At 37.3% G+C, this 27,940-nt stretch overlaps 1 protein-coding gene across 38 annotated transcripts in view; it reads left to right on the top strand.

Annotated features, from left to right (window-relative positions):
- SUPT3H (SPT3 homolog, SAGA and STAGA complex component) overlaps nucleotides 1-27,940 on the top strand; it is a 442,887-nt gene that overhangs the window by 186,817 nt on the left and 228,130 nt on the right. For 33 of the 38 annotated variants that reach the window (XR_015153255.1, XR_015153253.1, XR_015153252.1 and 30 more), the window contains exon 3: nucleotides 18,052-18,136. The exons of the other annotated variants lie outside the window; for them this stretch is intronic. Coding sequence is in view for 18 of the 33 variants with exons in the window: in XM_086371946.1 (XP_086228072.1) it covers nucleotides 18,052-18,136 (85 nt within the window). In the remaining 15 variants the exon portion in view is untranslated. The remainder of the gene's footprint in view (nucleotides 1-18,051; nucleotides 18,137-27,940) is intronic. 38 annotated transcript variants of the gene reach the window in all.

The following is a 27,940-nucleotide window of genomic DNA, read 5'->3' as shown; positions in this document are numbered from 1 at the left end:
CAGTGTTTAGTGTGGAGAATGGAGAAGAAGATTTTTGGGAATCTGAGATCCCAGTGTAATCAGATGGGAGGTAAACCCTATCTCAACAGCTGTCCTTCTTCATTACCTCTATGCTTTTCCATAAGAAGCTTTTCCTCTTCAACACAATAATCCTTTTGATTATTTCTTTCTCCTTCTTACCCTCTCTTCCTTCCTTTTTGCTTGCCTCCTTTTACTTTGCTTTTCCCCCCATATTTTCCCAAACTGGTATTTCATGTCCACATGCATCTGGCATTGTGTTAGGTACTGAGAATACAGATTTAACTAAGACTTACTCTCCTCTAAAGTCTAGAGGAGAAAGGTAAGTGAGTCACTATGAACGTGTGATATCATATGTGCTATGATAAGAGCTGTGGCAGCATTTAGGAGGGTGGACCTGTTATTTACTGCCACAGTAGTGCTGCATGACGAAAAGCCATAGTACGTCAGTTGTAAAACCTCAGCACACATGTTTATGTCTCGGACAGTAGATTCTGCAGCTCGCCCAGTCTTGACTGGTTCCTGCCATCTCACTGGTCTTAGGTGCCTCTGCTGGGAGACCTGGACTGACTCAGCTCTGCTCCCTGTGTCTCTAATCTGCCAGCACACTAACTAGCCTGGGTACATGTTCATAGCACTGGCAGAGTACAAAGAGCACAACTTGAAATGTTTAATGCTCCTTAACTTCTGGTGGCTAACATCCTATTGGCCAAAGCATACAACGTGATTGAGCTCAGAGTTATAGTATAAAAGTACTTGAAGTTTCTTGCAATGGGAATGGATATAGTGTGTGGTAAAGGTAGGGCTACCAATGCAATATACCACAGAGAAGCACCTAAATTACATGGGGATTAGGAAGAACTTTCCAAGGATGGTACCCCTTGAACTACATTCTGGAATAATTATTTTAATGAAAGAAGAATCAGAGGCCAGAAGATGTGACGCTCATTGTATGGTCAGCTGTCTTCAAATAGTTTTGATATATCACATGGGAACAAAGAATGCATGGCTGGAAGTAAGGCCAGAACAAAAGGCAGAGTCACGTTTCAAAGGTTTTTATATACAAAGCAAAGAGTTTTAAAGTTGTGGGATTCTGTGATGGTTCTAACCCTAGGTGTTAAGTTGTATTTTATTGATATTGTTATTGTGTGTCTGTGTGTGTTAGTCGCTCAGTTGTGTCTGACTTTTTGTGACCCCATGACTGTAACCTGCTGGGCACCTCTGTCCATAGGATTCTCCAGGCAAGAGTACTGGAGTGGGTTGCCATAACCTTCTCCAAGGGATCTTTCCAACCCAGGGACTGAACCTAGGTCTTCTGCATTGCAGGCAGATTCTTTACCTTCTGAGGCATCAGAGAAGCCTTAACTATTTTTATTTGCTTTTACGGAACTACTCCTTGTGAAGATACTTAATAATATATCAGCTGGTAGCTGGTACATGATGTACTTTTTCATTAATATTTTTAGCACATTTAGAAGACTGCACATTATTTGTTGTAAGCTACTAGAAATATGGACTAAGATTTTCATAATGTTATTTATTTAAAGAATAACAACTTTCACTGATAATGTGTGTAAATATCTATAAAAAAGGATCTTCTTTATACATGCCAAATGTTAAGGTGAAGCCAGAAGATCATTTATTATATCCTATACATTTATTCCTGCTAGAATTGTTATATATAATTGTCTTGACATTTTTCACTATCACTTTTTTATCCATATTCTTGAAAACAGACTTAAAATATGTTTTTTCTGGGCATACTAAGTTTGATTTTGATTTGAGGAAAATCGTGGAAAGTAGAGATAAATTTTTTCTTAGTTTTGTCAGAACAAAAGTGACTGATCATTGGCCAGTTTACATATTCAAGAAAGACAATTGTCTTGTACACTTCCTGATTGAAACTGAAGCCCTTTGTGAGGGAGCAAATGGAATGTATTATGCACTGCAACTGGAATATATTATGTATTTTCCTGTTGGCAGTCATGAATATTTGCACAATTAATTTCTGAGTTGCTTAATTGGTAATATAACAATTTTGTACTGTTTTCCATATTTTTAATTTACGGATTTATTTAGTCAGTATTATAGTATATGAGACTGAAGCTATTGTTTGGGACGATAAATTAAATCCTGGAAATAAAAGTACATTAGGAGTGAGATTATTTACAACAGTGGTATTAATTATTACCAGGTGGTTTTTCTAGAATGCTATTTAAGGAAGTGTAATTAAGTTATAATTTTGGCACAAGTTTGCTTCATTTAAAAATATGAGGGGGGAAGGGAGATTTCTAGTCATTACACCCTAGTGAATTTGACATCAATCTCAATAAAATTCTGGGATCTGTAATGAGTAGGAACCTACATGAATTAACATTTCATACTGGAGTAAAAATAATTTCCCTTCCTGATAGAGTAATGCCATGGCAGTAGAGTACAAAATTTCAAGAAGATGTTCTTATGGATAAGATGGAGAATTATAGTCCAGACAAAGGCAGCTTGATAGTTGGTTCAATTCTTGCTGGCTCACAAGGGGTTCTTTAGTGAATCTTTTGTCTCAGGATATCTTTTAGATTACAGGACTTAATATTTGGCTTATAACTTGTTAAACACTTAACTTAGAGGTTTTCATTCCTTTTGTTTATTTAAAAATTTTGGAACCTTTTCATCAGATGAAATCATCGTGGATAGGACCTCCGTGTATCAGTCACATAAATGCCTAATTGCTGTGATTCAAGTGAGGATTGGAAGTGATGGTAATTGGGAAAAGTCTTTCCAAGGATATGACCCTTAAGTAGAGACCTAAATGATAAGAAATGGGGAATCCTTAACCTTGAAGAACAGTAGAGGGAGGTGCAAGGTTTCTTTGGGTAGATTAGTGGTTGCCTGGGGCCAGGGATGGGAGTGGGGACTAGCTGTAATTCATCAGGAAGCATCTTTTTGGAATGATGCAAATGTTCTAAGACTGAATTATGGTGATGGTAGTACAACTCTGCAGATTTACTAAAAATCATTGAATCGTACACTTTATATGTGAATTTTATGGTATAAAAATGATATCTCAAACTATTAAAAAATTCTACTTACCTGAAAAAAATTTTAAGTAAACTTTTGTCATATTTTTGAAAAATCTGTTATGTAAAAGATAGATTGGATATTTTATCTAGGTCTTGATTGCAAAAGTAAGCCCAGTGTATGGAAGTGAGCAAATAGAACCTCACTTACTGTAAGAAACGTCTCTCCAAGATGGGAAGGGACTGGCATAGTGATACGGGGTTGTTGCATCTTTAAGAGGCTTAAATGGCATAATTCATGTCAGGCACAGGTAAAGCACTCAGGAGGTGTTTACTGTTCAAAGAAAAATAGATTCAAGTACGTATGTGTATAGTGTGTAATGTGCATTTGTGTGCATTTGTATAACCATGTGTGAGAAAGCAAATGTGCTAATGTGTTAACAGTGATACTACTAGCTGAAGGATTTTTAGGTATCCATTGAACTTTCATTTCAATTTTGCTGTTGACTTGAAATCTTTCCAAATAAAAAGGAGGAAAAAAGAGAGCATAAGGGGTTAGGCTCACATGGTCATGAAAGCAGTCTTTCTCAACACTGTGTGATAGTGTTATGAGACCATTGTTCAAATTCAGTATCTGAAATAGAGAAAACTAGATTTATTTTTATGACCAGAGGAGAGAGGTATATATGCTGGTCCAGCACAGTGCCACAGCAGGGAAGATGACTGACCTTATGTAGAGTTTTGGGGACGCACGGAGTTCAGGGATCAGTGTTGTTCTGGAGGCTGACGTCATCTGTAGACGAGGTTGCTCAGATGAGACTGATATGCATTGGTTGGCACATTAAAGGCAAGTTAAGTCTATTCCTAATTGACTTTCAGAAGTGAGGACCTGCCACTGTTAGGTGATCCGATGAGTTTTAATCTGATTCTGGTGGCTCCTTACCATAGCTACAGAGAAATCCTTAGTTTGTGGTAACTTTAAAAATTCTCAGCTAGTGTAAATTTCAGTGCCTAATGTTGTTGTTATTCAGTCGCTAAGTCATGTCCTAATCTTTGTGACCTCATGAACTGTAGCACACCAGGCTCCTCTGTCCTCCCCTGTCGTCCATTGAGTTGGTGATTATATCTAAGCACCTCATCCTCTGCCGGCCCGTTCTCCTTTTGCTGGATCTTTCCCAGCATCAATGTTTTTTCCAGTCGGCTCTTCGCCTTAGGTAACCAAAGTATTGGAGCTTCAGCAACAATCCTTCCAATGAATATTCAGGGTTGATTTCCTTTAGGATTGACTGGTTTGAAATCCTTGCAGCCCAAGGGACTCTCAAGAGTCTTCTCCAGCACCACAGTTGTGTACCACACAGTGCCTAATGTAGAGAACCACAATGAGCATCTGTCAAATAAGGGATTAAATCAGAGAAACCAACTACTTGTTATTATCAGCACCATCAATTCCTTGTTTGAAATTGAGCAGCCTTGAAGTTCTAGCACCTTAGCCTGCAGCATATTTGGATCCCATCACTAAAGTTCTTAAGTCATATTAGATTCTTTCTGCTTATGTCAGTGTTGCCTAAATTGATTTTCAATGCTTTATTACTAAGTGGGCTTAGAAAAATGATTACATACACAGTAAATACATTAAAAACCAGAAGTTTCTTTCCTCCAGAACTCTTCAGAGTATCTAAAATAGGAACATGCATTGCAAATCTAGAAAAGAATAAAATACAAGTTATTTCATAAATTTATTTAACTACAGATTACTATTTTTATGGGCAACATCAATTAGGGAGATGCTAGAAATAGTATGCCACATTTTGCTAGTTATTTTAATATCTGTATAGTGCAAAATTCTCTTATCTTTAAGTGACCATCTTACAGCATGTAATTCTCAAGTTTACTATGGCTAATGCCATAGGCAAAATCTCTTTAACTTTCTTAAATCTCTGATACCCAGTCCATGAAATATGCTTGAAAATTTGGGTGAAATTTGTTATTAAGCTGTGTCTATATCCAATCTTATAGAAAGTTAATTTTTACTGTTAAATTTCAGCAATAATAAGATAGTTAAATCCTTGTGTGATTTAATGTTTTGAGAGCCTAAGGGACTAAAAATAACTTGCTTGAAGTTACTACATATCTCTCTAAAAGCTTCAAAAAATCAGTTTTATAAAGTAATTGAACTAAGTTTCCTTTATATCATTTTTGTTAATCATAATCTTTGATTAATGAGCATTGAAGGGTAAGTTGTCTAATTTGTTACAGTTTTTATACATTTAACATGGTATTGCAGAAAAAGAATTTTGGGTGAAATAACCTGTAAGTGGATTTGTGACCCTGAGATGATTATTTGACCTCTCTGACCTTTATTTTCCCTCTCTTTAGAAAAGATGGACTCAATCTTTTAGGTCCTTCCCTGACCTAACATGCAGAGATTGGTATGCTTCTCATTCATTCTCTTTTTTGTCCTGAAATAAAGAGTGCTTATAATCTGTTGCTTTATGCTGTTGTGCATTAGAGTTTGAATACAGGGCTATTTGCTTCTTCAGAATGCAGTATACGTGAGAGAAATTGCTCTGTGAATTGTTAGAAGAAATTCATACAGATATGAGGCCATTTTCATAAACTTCCTCAGAGGCATAGTTCTATATCTCATGCTCTCATAACTCTAGAGGAGCTTTCCTAGGTGGGTTTTGGTTTTTACCTAGTTTTCTGATTTTTTTCTCTTTCCTATTTCTTAAAAGCCATTTCTTTCACATGTCAGAAACTAATAAATGTCCACTTTGATATTTACTGTCTCCCTTCTGGTGTCCCACATGTCCCATTTCCTCATTCTGTTCTATGCTTTCTTTTTTCCTTTGTCATTTTTTTATCATATAAGCCATTTACTTAGTAATTTATCATGTATATTGTTTGTTGTATCCTTTCCTCATTGGAATGCAAACTCTACTCATTTTTTTTAAACCTGTTTTGTTCATCGATGTATCCTCAGCAGGTAGAATAGTGCCTGTCACATTCAAGGCCCTCAGCAAATACTTGTTGATTGGGTGTTAATACCTACAGTAGTGAATACTTGTAGGTTATTTAAATGCTTTTTCAGAATTTTAGCCTGTATTAACTTTTACTTTAAACAAATGTATGTATTTTTATATCTTTTTCCCCATCAGTATTGTAAATTTCACATCATAATGATAATTTCATAATCTTTGCTTTTCTTATTTCTTAAGAAGTAGTTGTTTAGTTGCTAAGTCATGTCTGACCCTTCGCAATGCCTTGGACTGTATAGCCCACCAGGCTCCTCTGTCCATGGAATTTCCCAGGCAAGAATACTGGAGTGGGCTGCCATTTCCCTCTCCAGGGTATCTTCTCAACCTTGAGATCAAACCCATGTCTCCTACATTAGCTCTTTACCACTGAGCTACCAGAGAAGCCCATTTATCTTAAGATATTTATACTTCATGGAAGGTTATAAAATGCTAAAAATAATTCTCAAAGTTTTATGTGAATATATGCTAAAGTAAAGGACAAGAGCATGGATATTGAAAATCAAGCAAGCAATGAAAAAAAATCATATCTAGAAAAACTGTTGTTTTAGCTGTTTGATTATTTTAATTTACTTGTCACTTTGGCTTTCTCAGAGCCATTGCTAATTGAATTCATTTCTTCTGTTGGAAAACAGGTAGATAAAATCATAGAGTTATAAAGGTTAGTGGTGTTAAAAATTGAAGAGTAAGGACAATTTGCATGTGTTTATGACTGTCTGATTGCCTTAAATGACTGCTCATGGTCAAACTTGTGTACTTTTTTTTCGCCGTTTGGACAGAAGGTAAATCAGTCTCAGCAAATACTGGGTAGGAATGACACAAACGGCGTGACGTCCATGTTTGCATGTGCCGTCTAGTGCCAGGTTGGCTGACTGAGTGTGTGCTCGCGCTCCAGCCTGCTATTCACTCTAATTCCAGTTAGGAGAAATTCCTGGGTATTATAGTAATACCTAGCCTATAAAAGTATAATCAAATAAGTGGTTTGAAGAGAAAAAGGAAACTTTCTTTTGGGGACAGAAAGTCACCCAGGGCCTTCTAACACCACGCAGTAGTCACAGTGGTCCATTCCAACGTAATGTCGATTACCTGAGGTAGAAAACGTTCAGAAAACCAGAAGTAATTAAAAAAAAAAAAGCATCTAGCTCCCAAGACCACAGCAATTACTTAACCACAGTATCCAGAATAATTTAACCACATTAGAGTTTGTAGCCAGTGGTAAGTACTGAAAGCAACTCAGCGTCCAAAAAGACGCACACAAGGTGGTAAAGAAGTGCCTCTTTGTCCTTGTAAGTCTGGTTCCTGGGTCTTTATGAGCAGATTTGCCTGTGGGCCTGGTGTCCTTCTGGACTGCTCTAGCAGGCTCTCTGTCACAGATTTTTGCTAAACTTACCTCCTTGGCTTCCTTTTCAGACTCTCCTCCCAACCCCCAGCTTTACTGAAGTATAATTGACAAAATTGTAAGCTAAAGTGTCCAGTGTAATGCCTTGACAGACATACAAATTGGGAAAGGATCTCTTTAATCGAAGAATGTCTTTAATTAGAACTTACTCAGTCCTGTTCTTAATCAGGGCTTGAAAATTTGAAAACAAGTATTTTAGACTCAAAAGCTGACCCTGTCAAATATACTAAAAAAGAATAATATAAAACTCTGTGGTACTTTCCCTCAGTATAGGTCTTTTAAGGGGGCAGTGGAATGCTTCTTGGAAATATTTCCACTTATAGTACAGGAATAAACTGTAGCTTTATTGCTCTTCCTCCAATTGTTTTTATTTGTTTATTTCATTCTGTTACCCATTAAAATTTTTTTCTTTTTTCTTAATTTCATGATTTTTGCCCAGTTTACTCAGTTTAGTAAGATTTAATTCTCTTACAAGAGTTATAAAAGTGATTTTCTTAAAATATAATTTTCTTGCAATTCTTGAAGATAGAAGTTTGAGTTATTGAAGGATTATAGCTGCTTTCATAGTCCGAGGTAAATATATGAAAACGCATCTTAAAAATCATTGAATCCAGTCCCCTCCTTTCATTGTTGAGGAACCGACGTCCCCAGAAATGTTACTTGCCCGAGGTTACAGTACTTCTTAGCCACAGAGTAGGAACCAGAACCAGGTCATCTAACTTTCAGTCTAATTTCTTTTCATCATAACTGATTGCCTCTTCTTTGTAGCTGATGACCAGGATGTAGTGGGACTTTTAGCTGCATTATTGTAATCTTCCTAATTGGGTACTGGCCATATGAATTGTATCTGTTTTTTTCTCGGCTCACGTCTCTGGCGCCTCATTCAGCTGGGTGCTGTTTCTTCTTTGAGTGGAGGCAGTGACTACAGTGACATTCATCTGGGTCTCTACTCCTCCCCCACTGACTACCATGAACTTAGTCTTCAACTCCACAACATGGAAAAACTTAATCTCCAAATGAAGGGGTAAATTCCCCACGTGCTTTTTTTGGGACTCTAGAACTAAAATAATAGGATAATTGTTTGAAAGTAAATAGTATACAAACTTTATGTATTATTCATTCATTGCCTTAAAAAATAAAATTTTCTGGGTTTTAGTATTAATTAACCTGATTTATTTGGTAGAAAATAATTTGCAAAATCCCTGTCTCAGGCAAACTGGAAGTGTTGGTAAAGCTAATAATCTACATGTTTTTTTTTAGCCTTTCATTTTGTATTGAGGTATAGCCGATTAACAGTGTTATGGTAGTTTCAAGTGAACAGCAGAGGGACTCGACCATAGGTATACATGTATCCAATCTCCCCCAAAGCCCCCTCCTATCCAGGCTGCCACATAACATTGAGGAGAGTTCCCTGTGCTATATAGTAGGTCCTTGTTGGTTATCCATTTTAAATATAGCAGTGTGTACATGTCCATCCCAAACTCCATAACTATCTTTTACCCTCATACTTCATATCAGCAACCATAAGTTCATTCTCTATTTATATCTGTTTTTAATCAGAGCAAAATTGTTTTTCTAATTTTAATAAATAAAATACTTGTTGTTGTTTAGTTGCTAAGTTGTTACTCTTTTGCGACCCCATGGACTGTAGTCTGCCAGGCTCCTCTATCAGTGGGATTTGCCAGGCAAGACTACTGGAGTGTGTTGCCATTTTCTTCTCCAGGGGATCTTCCTGACCCAGAAATTGAACCCATGTCTCTTGTGTCTCCAGCATTGGCAGGCAGATTCTTTACTACTGAGGCACAAGAGAAGCCCAAATAAAATAATACTTATTTAAAAAATATCGTTTGATCCTTTTTTACCTCTTTGATATTTCTCTTTTGTGTTTGTTTTATGCTGTGTCATTGTACTAATATTACATGTATATTTATATGACTTAAAAAGAGATAAATATACGCATTGTATATGCTTGCTGAAAAAATTTGTTTTTCTTACAGTTACAGCTGTTAAAAGAATTTGGTGTTAATGTTCCACATCGTACATTGTTAATAAATTAATTACAACTTAAAACAATAATGAAACACCACTAGATAGCTATTAGCATGACAGAAATCCAAAACACCAAATACCAGACAGGATCTGGAGCAACAGGAACTCTTATTCATTGCTGATAGGAATGCAAAATGGTACAGACACTTTGGAAGACAGCTTGGCGGTTTCTTACAAAACTAAACACTCTCTGATCACATGGTCCAGTAAACACACTCTTTGTTATTTACCCAAAGACCTTGAAAACTTACACCGACACAAAACTTGAATGAGTGTTTATAGCAGTTTTATTCAGAATTGCTAAAACTTGGAAGCTACTAAGATGTCCTTTAGTAGATAAGTGTATAAACAAACCATGCTATATCCAAACAATGAAATATTATTTAGTAATAAATAAGGAGTTATCAGGCCATGAAGACATGAAGGAATGTTAAATGCATAATGCTACGTGAAAGAAGCCAATCTGAGGGATCACATACTCTGTGTTTGCAACTATATGACGTTTTGGAAAAGACAAAACGACGGAGACGGTGAAAAGATCAGTTATCGCCAGGGATTACAAAAGACAAAGGGATGAATAGGCCAACCTCAGTGGCTTTGTAGTGAAACCATTTATATGATAGTGTAATAGTGGATACATATCATTATACATCTGTCAAAACTAATAGAGAATCTCACGCAGAGTTACCCCTAAGGTAAACTATAGACTCAATAACAACTTAACAATCAATACTGGCTCACTAATACAAAATGTGAATAATAGGGGAAACTGGGTGCAGGGAGAGATGAGGGGATATAAGAAAACTCTCTGTAGTTTCCAGTTTGTTTTTCTTTAGCTGCTCTAAAAGCTGAAGTCTGCTATAATTATTTTAAAAAACAGAATTTAGAGTTGATTTGTTTTCAGCAGTTGGTAATAAGTGGATGTTAGGAGAATGGGTCTGTAGATAGATACATCATCAGATATACACATTTACATAGGATCTGGAAGTTAGCCCAAGATTATGATTAATAATAATGTATTAGAAATTTCCGAGACATTGAAAGTGTATCACCATGCTTGGGAAACATGTTGGCATAAGTTACTAATCAAAGACGTCAATAGGGGTTAACATAGAGTAAGATAGCAAATATCTGGCATCTTCCTTCCTTTTTAAAAAAACAATTTTTTTTTAAACTGAGGTTAGAAACTACCGAAATAAGGTTTTGTTGTATTTTTGGAAACACATACTGACTGGAGTAATACTCAGTGTATATTTTTAAACCTTTGTTTTCTGTATTTTGGAACTGTTTCTGTAACTAGTTCTTACTTTATTTTACTCGGCACTGTCTAATAATAGTTTTTTTTTTTTTACTTTAATAGATGTCTATATAAAGAATATCTCCCATTTTAGACTGTGTTAGGGTTACACATAACACACAAAAGTACTGAAAGGCTTAGTGGTAAGTTCTGCAGACTTTTTGGAAAGGTGTCCCATGGTTTTGTTCAGCATATGCTTTCCTCTGTCTAAGTGTACAGAATAAGAAGAATAAATTCACCTTATGGATAGTCATGCTTCTTTCATACTTCCATTGTACACTGGGAATTGCAGAATCTGCTGCTCAAGTCCAGCTGCCCACTGAGACACTGTATTCTGGGATTGAATAAAAACCAGACCTGTTTGGGTGAAAAGGCAAGCCCACTGTCTTGCTTGTTGTGACCATAGTTATCAAAGTTACATGAAAACTAAAATAGAAACTTGTGTGTTACAGCAGTGAAGCTACTGTAGAAGACCAAGGGAGAGACAACTTTTTCAGGAAAGTTTCCTGAAAGACCTTTAGTGGAAGCTGCACCAGCAACATTGATGGTTTTATAGGCATCTAGGCAGTATGTGAAGAAATTGAACATCAGACCCTTTTGCTTGGGAATAGTCCCAAGACAAGTCAGTCAAGGCATCAGTGAGTAGTACGATATAATGGGGGTAGAAAATAAAAAGATTTGTGTAAGTTTACCAGTTACTTGCTATGGTTATTCCAGTGGTCATGTATGGATGTGAGACTTGGACTGTTAAGAAAGCTGAGCGCTGAAGAATTGATGCTTTTGAACTGTGGTGTTGGAGAAGACTCTTGAGAGTCCCTTGGACTGCAAGGAGATCCAACCAATCCATTCTGAAAGAGATCGGCCCTGGGATTTCTTTGGAGGGAATGATGCTGAAGCTGAAACTCCAGTACTTTGGCCACCTCATGCGAAGAGTTGACTCATTGGAAAAGACTCTGATGCTGGGAGGGATTGGGGGCAGGAGGAGAAGGGGACGACAGAGGATGAGATGGCTGGATGGCATCACTGACTCGATGGACTTGAGTCTGAGTGAACTCCGGGAGTTAGTGATGGACAGGGAAGCCTGGAGTGCTGCGATTCATGGGGTCACAAAGAGTCAGACACGACTGAGCGACTGAACTGACTGACTGACCAGTTACTTGGATTTTGTCGTTAAGTGATTGAAAAATATTATATGTGCTGCAGAGCAAAAAGAGGTGACTATGGCTAGGTACTGGAGCAACCCACTCCAGTACTCTTGCCTGGAAAATCCCATGGATGGGGAGCCTGGTAGGCTACAGTCCTTGGGGTCGAGAAGAGTTGGACACGACTGAAGTGACTTAGCAGCAGCAGCAGCAGCATAGCTAGGTACAATGGCTTTCATTTCTGTCTTACAAAAACCATTAGGACAATATCTAGCTTTCTATATGTGGGGAAAAGAAGTTGGCAGAAGTAATAGGAGAAAACATGTAAATTAAAGCTGGAGAACTAAAAACCCTGAAAATTAACATAATATACTCATCAAAGTCACATCCCTAGTTATATCTTTAGCTGATTTGATACTTCACATGTTTATACTAATGACGATCATTTTTAGAAGAAAAGTTTATAAAATCATGAGATAAAACTTGGTAATTATTTGTACATTTTAATAATATAAAAAGTAGTTTAAAAATATTCTTTTTACTAGAGATGTGAATTGAATTTGTTATTTTATCTTTGAGTTAATTATTTCCTTTTGATAGTTCAGTTGCTCAGTCATGTCCAGCTCTTTGCAACTCCATGATGCAGCATGCCAGCCTTCCCTGTCCATCACCAACTCTTGGTGTTTATCCAAACTCCTGTCCATCAAGTCCATCCAGCCATCTCATCCTCTGTCATCCCCTTCTCCTCCTGCCTTCAGTCTTTCCCAGCATCAGGGTTTTTCCAGTGATTCAGTCCTTTGCATCAGGTGGCCAAAGTATTGGAGTTTCAGCTCAAGCATCAGTCTTTCCAATGAATATTCAGGACCTATTTCCTTTAGGATGGACTGGTTGGATCTCCTTGCAGTCCAAGGGACCCTCAAGAGTCTTCTCCAACACCACAGTTCAAAAGCATCAGTTGTTTGGTGCTCAGCTTTCTTTATATTCCAACTGTCACATCCATACATGACTACTGGAAAAACCATGGCCTTGACTAGATGGACCTTTGTTGGCAAAGTAATGTCTCTGCTTTTCAATATGCGATCTAGGTTGGTCATAACCCTCCTTCCAAGCAGTAAGCGTCTTTTAATTTCATGGCTGCAGTCACCACCTGCAGTGATTTTGGAGCACAAGAGAATAAAGTCTGTCACTGTTTTCATTGTTTCCCCATCTATTTACACGAGTGATGGAACAGGATGCCATGATGTTGGTTTTCTGAATGTTGAGTTTTAAGCCAACTTTTTCACTCTCCTCTTTCACTTTCAGCAAGAGGCTCTTTAGTTCTTCGCTTCTGCCATAAGGGTGGTGTCATCTGCATATCTGAGGTTATTGATATTTCTCCCTGCAAACTTGATTCCAGCTTGTGCTTCATCCGGCCTGGCATTTCTCATGATGTTCTCTGCTTAGAAGCTAAATAATCAGGGTGACAATATACACCCTTGACGTACTCCTTTCCCAATTTGGAACCAGTCTGTTGTTCCATGTCTGGTTCTAACTGTTGCTTCTTGACCTGCATACGGATTTCTCAGGAGGCAGGTAAGGTAGTCTGGTACTCCCATCTCTTTAAGAATTTTCCACTGTTTTCTGTGATCCACACAGTCAGAAGTTTTGGCATAGTCAATAAAGCAGAAGTGGATGTTTTGATAACTTTGTTCTTTTGTGTGAGATTTCAATTACCTTAAAATAACCAAAGGGAAACTTTGTTTAGGCAGTCCAAAGAATTAAATATTGAATATGTCAGTGAACATAACAGAAGATTTTTGCCTTTGTGGCGTTTATCCTCTGATGGGGACTTTTTATGCTCTTTCTCTTCTGTTGATTTGTTTGTCCTTTTACCAGTAACACAGTATCTTTAATTATTCTGGCTTTATAGTAAGTCTTGTAGGATATCTCCTCCCACTTTATACTTCAAAAGTGTCTTGGGACTTCCCTGGTGGTCCAGTGGTTAAGGCTTCACTTTCCAGTAGAGGGGTTGTAGGTTTGATACCTGGTTGGGGGGCTAAGATTGCACATGCCTCGTGGCCAAAAAAACAAAAAACATGAAACAAGCAATATTTTAATAAACTCAATAAAGACTTAAAAATAGTCCACATAAAATAGATATATAGATATCTTAACTATTCTTGGCTCTTGACTCTCTCACAGAAAGTTTAGAGTCAATTTATATATATTTTAATTGCATTTTGTGCTTTTGTGTGCTGTTTCCCTCAGCTTTATTAAGATATGATTGATATATTATGTAGGCTTGAGTCTATGTTGATTTGATACACTTGTTTATTACAAAACGATTACCACCATAGCTTTAGCTCACACCTCCATCACATCACACAATTACTATTTCATTTTTGTGGTAAGAATATGTAAGACTTACTCTCTTTTAACTTTGAAGCATGTAATACAATACTGGGTCACATGTTGTATGTTACATTCCAAGAACTTATTCATCTTATAACTGGAGGTTTATACCCTTTAAGGATCATTTCCTATCTCCCTCGCTCCCAACACTCCATTATTTGTTTCAGTGAGTTCATTCTGCCTTTGTGTTAATGATGTGTTAACAAATAGCTCTTTGTGTTAAAGAGCTATTTAGATGCTCTTACAATTGAAAAACTTTCTGACTAGTATTAATTGAAATAATTTGTCTCCCCATTATTTTGAGTTTTCTTTGTAGATATTCAGATTATATGAATAAAAACAATTTAGTTTTTCCTTTGCAGTGCTCATATAGTTTAAATTTTTTTCTTGCCTTAAGTTGTAATTGTAATCTTAGTATTATATAGACTAAAAGTGGTGATAGGGGGAATCCTTATATTGGTTTGGATTTCAGAAGGTTTGAATGCTTCTGAGTAAGTTATTTCCTATCTGGTTTTTGGTAGATTCTCTTCATCTGATTGAGAAAATTCTTTTTATTCCTCATTTTTTTTTTTTTTAGCATGAACTTTCTTTTTTTTTTATTTTATTTTTAAACTTTACATAATTGTATTAGTTTTGCCAAATATCAAAATGAATCCACCACAGGTATACATGTGTTCCGCATCCTGAACCCTCCTCCCTCCTCCCTCCCCATACCATCCCTCTGGGTCGTCCCAGTGAAGAATTGTTTAGTGATTTTCCCACATGTATTGAGATGATCATTTAGATTTTCTTTTTTCAGATTTTATGTAGTTAATTGTATTAATAAATTTGTGGTTTACTCTTGTTTTCCTGACAACCAAAAGAAGTCTGCTCAACAAAGTAATCCTTCAGAATTGAAGGAAAGATGAAGAATTTCCAGGGAAGTAAAAGTTGAAGGAGTTCATAACCACTAGACTAGCCTATAAGAAATGTTAAAGCAACTTCATTGATAGTAAATGAAAGGATACTAGTTAGTAGTAGTAAAATATATAAAAGTACAAATTCTACTGGTTAAATTCAGAATACACAAATGTTTTAATGGTGGGTAAATCAGTTATACATCTAGTATGAAGGTTATAAGACCAAAGTAGTAGAAATAATAACTACAATAATTTGTTAATGATACACAAAGTAAAAAAATGTATACTGTGAAATAAAAAATGTGATGAAAGTGTGAAAGTGTTAGTCACTAAGTTGTGTCCCACTCTTTGCGACCCCATGGACTATAGCCTGCCACGCTCCTCTGTCCATGGAATTCTCCAGGCAAGAATACTGGAGTGGGTAGCTGTTCCCTTCTCCAGGGGATCTTCCTGACCTAGGGATCTAATGAACCTGAGTCTCCTACATTGCAGGCAGATTTTTTACCATCTAAGCCGCTGGGGAAGAATGTGATGAGGGGAGGGTAAAACTGCAGTATAAAAACCTGAGAAACAGTAGAACTGATGGTGTCCCAAAATGTGTTCAAAGGCAGTCAAAGACCAGTGTCTCAGCTTGAAGGCAGAGAAGTTGAACTCTTCTTTACTCCTCTCTTGTTGTATTCAGGCCTTCAACAGATTGGATGATGCCTGCCCACATTGGAGAAGCTATCTGCCTTACTCAGTTTACTGACTCATATGTTAATTAACCTCATGCATAAATAACTTCAAATACATATCAAACGAATGTTAACCAAATATCTGGGCACTTAATGGTCCAGTTACACTGAAACGTAAAATTAACCATCACCCGTATCAACTTGGTACCCATATCTCCTTAAAATATACTTAGTCTCCAAATAAAGATAGTAACAGGGTCACAATTGTGCCTAAGATGATACAGTTATCCAGCACACAGTTGAAATTGCACTAACCCCTTTCCTAGAAGATGAGGTTAAGTCCATGAGTGACATTTATACTTCTCCTTAATATTCCTAGCTTAAATACTATGATATAAATGCTGTAAGTCCAACACATTTTATGTTACATGATGAGGGAGTAAGAGAGGGAAGGAAACAAGATATTTCCCTAACAACCCCACAAAGAAGTATTCACACACAAAAAAGTATTCATAACAAAATGACCATTACAATGCCCTTTATGTAACTGGTTAGATGACTGTAGCTTGCATTAATGACTACGTTCTCCCACTTCCTATTCCGTATTCCCCTGCCTTTAGCAAGCACCTCAGCTGGTTGTGGTTCTTTAACTGGTGGACAGACCCAAACCGTCATTTTTGGAGGATCTGAGGTATTAGTAGCCCTTCCAGGATTGGGTTGTAGTTTTCCATTGACATTAATCACAGGGCATGGAAATTCTATGAGACACCCTGAATGATCTCCTGTATTCCAGACATACTCTTTCTTACCTCCACTGTGGAGTACCAGTAGAGTTTCCACTGGGGAGTCAGTATCGTTCACCCCTGCCGACCCAGTAACTCCTTCTTTGCCTGTTGATTCAGAAGCATGTGGAACCCAGGGTGACTCAGCTGCAGTCTTAAGTTTCATTCAATGGAATAATTGTTGTGTCAATGGAATAAATGTGAAAGCGTTCCTCCCTCTGGAATTAAGACCTCTAGGCTAGCAACTCATAAGACCATGGGAACAGGAAGCAACAATTTTGCTAGTGGGTCTTTAGAAGTAACGATGAGTGGTGCCTCTCCCTTTCCATCCCTTAATTCCTAGACCTGTGAATTCTGTGCGTGGGAGAAACCACACCATGTATTGGATGCTGATTCATAGGCTGTATAGTCTTCTGGAAAACCTTACCCCTGCTCTACAAGGTGTTACCACCTTACTGGCACTGTCGCTCAGCCTTCAAAAGGTCATTTCATCATTCCGTCAGACCATCTGTTCCATAATGGTGGGGAACATGTTAAGAACATGTGTGTATGTGTGTGTGCACGCGCTCACGTGTGTTCAGACATGTCCGACTCTTAGAGACCCCCATGGACTGTAACTCCCCAGGCTCCTCTGTCCATGGAATTTTCCAGGCAAGAATACTGGGATAGGTTGCCATTTCCTACTCCAGGGGATTTTCCCAACTCAGGTATCAATCCTGCATCTCTTACACCCGCAGGCAGGTTCTTTACCAACTGTTCCACTTGAGAAGCCCTTGTTAACAATAACGAGTTCCATTTAACCTGAGATATCTTCCTGTATACTTTGAATCATCTCTAGATTACTTACAATACCTAGTACAAAGTAGATGTCATGTAAATAATTGTAAATACAGTGTAAATGATATGTGAATAGTTGCCAATACATGGCAAAATCAAGCTTTGCTATTTGGAACTTTTTGGAATTGTTTCTTTAAATTCAAGTATTTTTGATTCATGTTTAGTTGAGGATACAGAACATGAAGATATGAAGGGCCAACTGTGTTGGTTATTTGAGTATGGTAACATGATTTTCTGGTTACCAATATAATGAATTGGTTGTTAAAATTTTACATTTTGAAATAGTAAACGCCCTCAAAGATGCCCACACGAATCAAGAAATAACATTGATGACACTGTTCTTTTCTCTGGAAGTTTCAGCTTACGTAGGAAAGTTGCAGTTCTTTGTCATAGAAAATTATATGCCTACTCTGTCATTTGAGAGACCAATCTGTACTTTATTAAGCAGAGTATTATAATTGATATTTTTCAGTTTTACAGTTCTTAATGTTTGGCATATTGATTTTCTTTGCAGGTTTTCTTTAGGTGATGCTCGGAGGCCTCTTCATGAAACAGCAGTTTTGGTAGAAGATGTAGTGCACACACAGTTAATTAATCTGGTAAGAGCATGTACTCTTACTTGGTAGCTCTGCTCTGTGTTCTGCTTATACTGGCATTGCAACCCAACATTTTTTTAAATATCTTTTTTAAAAAAATATTTCAAATTTTTTCTTGTCATCTCTATTGAGATATAATTTTCATGTAACAAAATTTCACCAATGCATGATTCAATGAGTTTTGTCAACTGAGTATTGATTGTCATGTGACTAGCAGTGCAGTCATTATATAGAAATATTTCCATCATCCAGAAACATTTCTTTGTACCCCTGTGTCATCAGTCTTTTCTCCCACTCCTGATAACGCTGGTCTGTTTTTAAATCATTATATCAGTATAGTTTTTTAAGAACTTAAAAATGATCTTTCTCTCTGTATTTGAGATATATGAAGAATTGCACAAATAGTACAGGTAATTCTCAGGTAGCATTCAGCTTCCTCTGTTAACAACTTGCATAACTGTACTACAGTTCTCAAAACCAGGAATAACATTGGTATCATACTGTAATAAAAATACCAGCCTTATTCAGTTTTCCCATTAATGGCCCTTTTCTGTTCCAGGATCCAGTCCAGGGTAACTCACTGCAGTGATCTGTTGGGTCTTTGTGGTCTTCTGTCTGTGGTCGGTCTTTTCTTAGAGTATTTCGTGACATATATATTTTTGAAAATTGCAGAACAGTTATTTTGTAGAATGCTCTTCTTTATCAATTGTTCTGATACTTTCTTAAGGTTAGAATGTGACTGTGCCTTTTTGGTGGTAATACCACAGAAATGATGGACTTCTCTGTGTATCATGTTAATGGATTCATGTTGTTGATGTTTTTTTACAATTTTAACCTTGATAACTTGGATAAGGTGTTATATGCTGAGTTGTTCCGCTATGATGAGGTTACTTTTTTTTTTTCCTTTTTTTGTTAATAAGTGTCTTGTGGGAGATATTTTGTGACTATGCAAATACTCTTTCTCTGAAAAAAATTGCTTATTTAACATTCATCAGTGAGTATATTCTTTTCTTTTCCTTCTTTCCTTTTATCTTTTTAAGTTGCAATTGTTCTGAAAGGAATAGCTATCCTTTATCACCATTACTTAATAAATGTTTAATGTACATATGTATGGACTAATGTATATTTAAGTTTTACTCTTATAATCATTATGTAATATTTTAATTTATTTTTATTGCTCAGTTCGTTCCAGCATTGGCCATTAGAATTGATTTCACGTCCTCTCCTCATTTTCCTATCAAATCTTTGGTCCCGTATCTCATAAATGTTATGCATGTCAGTCCTTTGCTTGGGGCATATGCTACAGGTATATTCTTCTGCTGTGTAGTTTTCTTTTGACTTTGTTTTTATGACAAAAAACATAAAACATGTTTTTGGGGGGCATAAAGTATTTTTATTTTAATTTAGTCAAATGCATCAATCTTTTATTTCCTTTGTATTTTGAATTATAGTTAGTGACATCTTTCTTATGCTGAGTTTAAAGAGAAATTCATCCATACTGTCTTGTAGTACCTGTGTGGTTTCATTTTTAACATTTAGTTTCCTAACCATCATTTATTAGAAAGTACCTACTTTTGTGATCTGAAATGCCTCTGTCTAGAACTGGACATGGAACAACAGATTGGTTCCAAATAGGAAAAGGAGTACATCAAGGCTGTATATTGTCACCCTGCTTATTTAACTTATATGTAGAGTACATCATGAGAAACGCTGGACTGGAAGAAACACAAGCTGGAATCAAGATTGCCGGGAGAAATATTAATAACCTCAGATATGCAGATGACACCACCCTTCTGGCAGAAAGTGAAGAGAAACTAAAAAGCCTCTTGATGAAAGCAAAAGTGGAGAGTGAAAAAGTTGGCTTAAAGCTCAACATTCAGAAAAAGAAGATCATGGCATCCGGTCCCATCACTTCATGGGAAATAGATGGGGAAACAGTGGCAGACTTTATTTTTTGGGGCTCCAAAATCACTGCACATGGTGATTGCAGCCATGAAATTAAAAGATGCTTACTCCTTGGAAGGAAAAGTTATGACCAACCTAGATAGCATATTCAAAAGCAGAGACATTACTTTGCCAACAAAGGTCCGTCTAGTCAAGGCTATGATTTTTCCTGTAGTCATGTATGGATGTGAGAGTTGCACTGTGAAGAAGGCTGAGCACCGAAAATTGATGCTTTTGAACTGTGGTGTTGGAGAAGACTCTTGAGAGTCCCTTGGACTGCAAGGAGATCCAACCAGTCCATTCTGAAGGAGATCAGCCCTGGGATTTCTTTGGAAGGAATGATGCTAAAGCTGAAACTCCAGTACTTTGTCCACCTCATGTGAAGAGTTGACTCACTGGAAAAGACTCTGATGCTGGGAGGGATTGGGGGCAGGAGGAGAAGGGGACGACAGAGGATGAGATGGCTGGATGGCATCACTGACTCGATGGAGGTGAGTCTGAGTGAACTCCAGGAGTTGGTGATGGACAGGGAGGCCTGGCATGCTGCGATTCATGGGGTCGCAAAGAGTCGGACACGACTAAGCGACTGAACTGAACTGAACTGAACTGTCTTTATTAGATTGGCATGTATATTGGGGTCTATTTCTGATTTCATGTTCTGTGTGTTGAAGTGTTAGTAGCTCAGTCATGCCCGACTCTTTGCGACCCCATGGACTGCAGCCCACCTGGCGCCTCTGTCTATGGGATTCTCCAGGCAAGAATACTGGAGTGGGTTGCTATTTCCTTTTCCAGGGGATCTTCCCTGCCCAGCAATCGAACCCAGATCTCCTGCACTGCAGGCAGATTCTTTACCAACTGAGCCATACCAGTGGCTTATTTGTCTGTGCATGTGCTAATAAACATTTTTAATTGTAGAAGTTTTGTGGTATATCTTAAAGATTCTCATGACTAGACACCCCTTTTAATGTTACCTCAGTATGTTCTTGTTTATTCTTATATGTTTATTTTTCCATATGAACTTCAGTTTTAAAATTTCTAGCTCTGTAAAATAGCTTGTTGGTATTGTTATAGAGATTGTGTGAACTTTTAAATCAAGTTAAAGAGAACTGTATCTTAATGTTGACTCATTCTAAGGAAAGGGAATGTCTACATTTTGCCAAGGCTATTTTTGTGTCTTTCATGAGTGTTTTGATAGTTTTCTTCTATAGGCTTCATGTATTTCTTATTAGATATATTCCTAAGTATTTAATCTTCTTATTTGCTATTGGAAATAGGCTTTATCTATAATTACATAATGGCTGAAAGCATCTGGAATTTACTGAAATACATAAATCTGTAGTCTCAAGGAGCTGAGCAAACTCCGAAAATAGATAAGCCCAAAGATTGAATGTTCAAACTGCTGACTATGAGAGAAATAATATAAATCTTAAAAGCACCCAGATTTATTACTATAGAGGAACAATGATTTGAAGGACCACAGAATTTTTATGAAAATACAAAGACTAGGAGGAAATAGCACAACAGATTTAAAGTACTGGGTTCCCTTTTCTCCACATCCTCACCAGCACTTGTTATTTCATACCTTTTTCATAATAGCCCTACCCAGGTATTGACATAAAACAGACACAGATCAGTGGAACAGAATTAGAGCCCTGAAATATTCTACATGTACATAGTCAATTAATGTACAAGAAAAGTAAACAAAATTGGAGTTTTTGTTTGTTTTCTTTGGGGCTTCTCTGGTGGCTCAGTGGTAAAGAATCTGCCTGCAGTACAGGAGACGTGCAGCAGCCTCGAGTTTGATCCCTGGGTCAGGAAGATCCCTTAGAGAAGGAAATGACAACCCACTCCAGTATTCTTGCCTGGAAAATCCCATGGATAGAGGAGCCTGGCGGGCTATAGTCCATGGAGTTGCAAGAGTTGGGCACAACTTAGTGATGAAAACAAACTAACAAAAAGCCAAAATTGGAGAGCTGCATGCAAAAGAATGAAATTGGATGCTCTTATACTATACATAAAAGTTAACTCAAAATGGATTAAAGAATTAATGAAAGACCTGAAACCATGAAATGCCTAGAAGAAAACAGACCAAAACCTTGACATAGGTCTTGGTGATGATCTTTTTAATCTGACAACAAAAGTAAAAATAAAGGCAAGTGGGACTACATCAAACTAAAAAGCTTGTGCACAGGAAAGGAAACTCTCAATAAAATGAAAAGATAACCTACTAAATGGGAGAAAATGTTTGCAAATCATATATCTAATAAGGGACTAATATTCAAAAAATATAAAAAACTTATGCAATTCAGTGGCAAAAGAAAAAAAAAACAATCCAATTAATAAAATGGGAAGAAATCTAAATAGACATTTTTCCAAAGAAGACATCAAAATGGCCAACATGTACCTGAAAAGATGCTCACCATTATTAACCATCAGGGCAATGCAAATCTAAAGCAATGACATATCACCTTATAGCTGTTAGAATGGCTGTTGTCAAAAAGACTGTAAACAACAAATGTTGATGAGGAGGTGGAGAAAAGGGAAGCCTTGTGCGTTGTTGGTGGGACTGTAACTTGGTGCAGCCACTATGGAAAACAGTGTGGAGGTTACTCAGAAAATTTAAAACAGAAATACCATATCATCCAGCAATTCCAGTTCTGGGTATTTATCCAAGGACTGAAAACACTAACTCAAAAAGACATATGCACATCCAAGTTTATTTGTAGTAGCCAGGATATGGAAACAAGGTGTGTATTCATAGGTGGATGAATGTGTAAAGAAATTGTTTAGCTACACAATGGAATATTATTGAGCCACAAAAAATAATGAAATCTTGTCATTTGCAGTACTATTAATGGACCCCATGGTTGTTATGCTAAGTGAAATAAGGCAGACAGAGAAAGACAAGTACTATAAGAGCTCTCTCCTAGCTGGAATCTAAAATAAAAATAAATCAAGCTCATAGATACAGAGAAACAGATTGGTGGCTGACAGTGTCAGGGAGTGGAATGGAATGAACAGTTTTTGTTTTAGTTTAAATAAACTGATGTTTTTTTATTTTAAAAATAAACTAATTTTTAAAATATTATCATAACTGATAATGGTAGTATTCACATAGATACAAGTTTGCACAACTCTAGTCTAGAGTTCTTCATGCTTTTGTATATACTCATCTCTATAAAAAACATACTTTAAATCTTTCATAAGAGTCAACATATATTTATTAAACCTAACTCAGGAAAGTAAGCATCAGGATAGAGGTAATAAACTCTTGAGCTATACAAAGATGTAGGGTAGAATCTACAAATTTCATTTGCAGTATATTAAGATACAAATTTAGTTGCCAACATTTTAAAATTAGATCACCTTTATACAAAAACTTAGGATTTCTGGCTTCTCTTGAAACATTAAAATTGAAATGTTTGACAACATAGGTATGAATTTTGAAATGGAAATCTGAGCTTAGGAGCCACTGCTACCTGATGTCTTTTCACAGACTGCTTTTTAACCAGTGAAAACCAGAAAATACTTAACCAGAAAAGTATTCAGCATTGATGGAGTTATACAACATATTGTTGTCATATTCCCCATCTCCAGTTTCAGTTTTTCAAAAGGAAAAACATACTTTTTAATTTTGGAAGAAAATGACATTTTTTAAAGGAATTTTTTTTGAAAAACTGTGAGAACAGTATTATATACATCTCTGATGTTCATAGACAAAAATAATAAAGAAGTTTTTTATGTTATATGCTTTTTTTCTCCCATGACTTAGCATTGTTAATGCAAGAGTGATCTATCAAAATGCTTTGATAGTGTACTGTCAAAGGTAATACATAATATAGAAGAAACCAGAAGAAACTTGTTCTTCTTTCCTGAAGGCCCTTACTTAATGCCTTAATCTGAAACTTTCAGTTCAGTTCAGTTGCTTAGTCCTATCTGACTCTTTGCATCCCCATGGACTGCAGCACACCAGGCTTCCCTGTCCATCACCAACTCCTGGAGCCTACTCAAACTCATGTCCATTGAGTCAGTGATGCCATCCAACCATCTCATCCTCTGTCATCCCCTTTTCCTCCTGCCTTCAATCTTTCCCAGCATCAGGGTCTTTTCCAATGAATCGGTTCTGCAAATCAGGTGGCCAAAGTATTGGAGTTTCAGCTTCAGCATCAGTCATTCTAGTGAATATTCAGGACTGATTTCCTTTAGGATTGACTGGTTGGATCTCCTTGCAGTCCAAGGGATTCTCAACACTACAGTTCAAAAGCATCAATTCTTTGGTGCTCAGTTTTCATTATAGTCCATCTGTCACATCCATACATGAGTACTGGAAAAATCATAGCTTTGACTAGATGGACCTTTGTTGGCAAAGTAATGTCTCTGCTTTTTAACATGCTGTCTAGATTGGTCATAATTTTCTTCCAACAAGCAAGCGTCTTTTAATTTCATGGCAGCAGTCATGGTCTGCAGTGATTTTGGAGCCCCCCAAAATAAAGTCTGTCACTGTTTCCATTGTTTCCCTATCTATTTGCCATGAAGTGATGGGACCAGATGCCATGATCTTAGTTTTCTGAATATTGAGTTTTAAGCCAACTTTTGCACTCTCCTCTTTAATTTTCATCAAGATGCTCTTTAGTTCTTCTTTGCTTTCTGCCATAAGGGTGTTGTCATCTGCATATCTGAAGTCATTAATATTTCTCCCTGCAAACTTAATTCTAGTTTGTGCTTCATCCAGCCCGGCATTTCACATGATGTACTCTGCATATAAGTTTAATAAGCAGGGTAACAATATACACCCTTGACACACTCCTTTCCCAATTTGGAACCAGTCTGTTGTCCATGTCCAGTATTAACTGTTACTTCTTGACCTGCATACAGATTTCTCAGGAGGCAAGTCAGATGGTTTGGTATTCCCATCTCTTTAAGAATTTTCCACAGTTTGTTGTGATCCACACAGTCAAAGGCTTTGGTGTAGTCAATAAAGCAGATGTTTTTCTGGAACTCTCTTGCTTTTTTGATGATCTAGTGGATGTTGGCGCTTTGATCTCTGGTTCCTCTGCCTTTCTAAATCCAGCTTGAACATCTGGAAGTTCACGGTTCACATACTGTTGAAGCCTAGGTTGAAGAATTTTGAGCGTTACTTTGCTAGCATGTGAGATGAGTGCAATTGTGTGGTAGTTTGAACATTCTTTGGCATTGCCTTTCTTTGGGATTGGGATGAAAGCTGACCTTTTCCAGTCCTGTGGCCACTGCTGAGTTTTCCAGATTAGCTGGCATATTGAGTGCGGCACTTTCACAGCTTCATCTTTTAGGATTTGAAATAGGTCAACTGGAATTCCATCATCTCCACTACTGCTGCTGCTGCTAAGTCGCTTCAGTCGTATCCCACTCTGTGTGACCCCATAGACAGCAGCCCACCAGGCTCCCCCGTCCCTGGGATTCTCCAGGCAAGAACACTGGAGTGGGTTGCCATTGCCTTCTCTGATCCACATCCACTAGCTTTGTTTGTAGTAATGCTTCCTAAGGCCCACTTGACTTCACATTCCAGGATTTCTGGCTCTAGGTGAGTAATCACACCATCATGGTTTTCTGGGTTGTGAAGATCTTTTTTGTATAGTTCTATGTATTCTTGCCACTCTTCTTAATATCTTCTGGTTTTGTTAGGTCCATACCATTTATGTCCTTTACTGTGCCCATCTTTGCATGAAATGTTCCCTTGGTATCTCTAATTTTCTTGAAGAGATGTCTAGTCTTTCCCATTCTGTTGTTTTCCTCTATTTCTTTGCATTGATCACTGAGGAAGGCTTTATTATCTCTCCTTGCTATTCTTTGGACCTCTGCGTTCAAATGGGTATATCTTTCATTTTCTCTTTTGCCTTTAACTTCTCTTCTTTTCTCAGCTATTTGTAAGGCCTCATCAGACAACTGTTTTGCCTTTTTGCATTTTTTTCTCGGGGATGGTCTTGATCACTGCCTCCGTCACGAACCTCTGTCCATAGTTCTTCAGGCACTCTATCAGATCTAATCCGTTGAATCTATTTGTCAGATCTAATCCGTTGAATCTATTTGTCACTTCCATGGTATAATCGTAAGGGATTTGATTTAGGTCATACCTGAAACTTAAAGGGGAAGAAAATCCAAAACATATAGTTTAAAATCTGTATACAACTTCTGACTATATTCGAGAGCATGTTAGATTATTAAAGCCACAGGATTTTTCGCTATTAATTTTTATTGGAATGGAATGGCACAGTCGTAAAGAACCCGCCTCCCAATGCAGGAGATTCAAGAGGATGTGGGTTTGATCCCTGAGTCCGGAAGATCCCCTGGAATAGGAAATGCAACCCCCTCCAGTATTCTTGTCTGGAAAATCACATTGACAGAGGAGCCTGGCAGGCTACAGCCCATGGATCTCAAAGAGTCAGACACGACTGATCACACGCGCGCGCACACACAGTCGCTTTACAGTGTTTTGTTAGTTTCTTGCTGTACAGCAAAGTGAATCAGTCCTACAGTATCCATACGCCCACTCTTTGTTAGATTTCCTCCTGGTTTAGGTCACAGCAGAGAGCAGAGCTCCCTGTGCTGTGCAGTAGTTTCTCAATTAGTTATAGATTTTATACATGTGTGCTTAGTCACTCAGTGGTGTTCGTAATTTTATTATTCCTATTACTAACTTTCTGTAAGTTAGTAATAGTAAATGGTTGCTACTATAATGGATATGATAAGGTAACAGGGCTGTTTAATATCAGGATTTAGATTAGAAATGAATTGAAAAATTCATTGAAATGTTCTTCTAGATTTTCCAGAAAGATGCAGACATTTTCATATCCTAATCTTCCATCTTCTCCCACTCCACAGGGTGAGCTACACTTCTGTTTGAAGTAGGTAGAGATTTATGCCAACCTGAAATTGTGCGACAGACTTGCTCTTATGATTGCTGTCAATAATAACATTTTTTCAAGTTCCCAAACTGTCATGATGTCTGATGACTATGTAGCTGCTTTCATTTTTTTTAATTCATTAAAAGTTAAATATCAGGGGACCCTTTTCATTTTATGCATAAAGTATAACTATCTACCATTCCACTTCAAAATCACATTGGATTTCCACTATATAATCTACCAGGCAACTAGTAAGCTCTTCCGTCTGTTGTACTGTGTTTTCATATCAGAACCAGTTTCTCAGGGTTATTCTAAAGGTCTTTAGTTACAAAAACTAATAGCAAATTTGTGTGTGTCCAAAGTGATTGCTTACATCTCCCATTTGTATTAGCATTCACCGAGTCGTGCCTTCCCGACTCCACTTACTTGTAATGCTTTTTCACTGGACACTTTATCTTCCTGGAGGATAAATGCAGGGCACTTGTTCAGTTCTCATCACCACTTCTGTGGGGCTGTCACTTACGTCACCTCAGCCATGGTTTATGAGTATGTTTTAAAATAGTAGTAAGAGTTTCCTGTGCAGAACTTCAATTATTAGGGTTATCAAAATAAGACAAACTAATATAATTTGTGATTGCATAAAATAAAGGAAGTAGAGGTACCATGGGGACCTAATGAATCACAAAATGGAAACAGTCTTCTCGCTGACTAAACATTCAGACTTTGTGCTAAGTCACAGTGTGGAGCTGTAGCTCAGCACACTGGAACACCATCTGTGTTTACATGGATGGGACAGAGAAGTTCACAAATACCCTCTGGGAAAAAAATTCTTGGCTTATTTGTCTGTTTCTACTGTTGAGGAAATGAAGTACCACTTCTTTAGCATAAACTTTCTGAAAGTACACCTCTTTTGTGGGACACACATAACGTGCACACGTATACACGGAGTGGCTCACAACACAGAACACAGTATGCTGTGAAA

Source organism: Bos grunniens, chromosome 23 (genome assembly GCF_055505025.1).
Source record: "Bos grunniens cultivar Pamir isolate PY7600 chromosome 23, Bosgru_T2T1.0, whole genome shotgun sequence".
Classification (NCBI taxonomy): Eukaryota; Metazoa; Chordata; class Mammalia; order Artiodactyla; family Bovidae; genus Bos; species Bos grunniens.
Note: the sequence above shows the minus strand (reverse complement) of the source record. Positions and strands in the feature narration are given on the sequence as shown.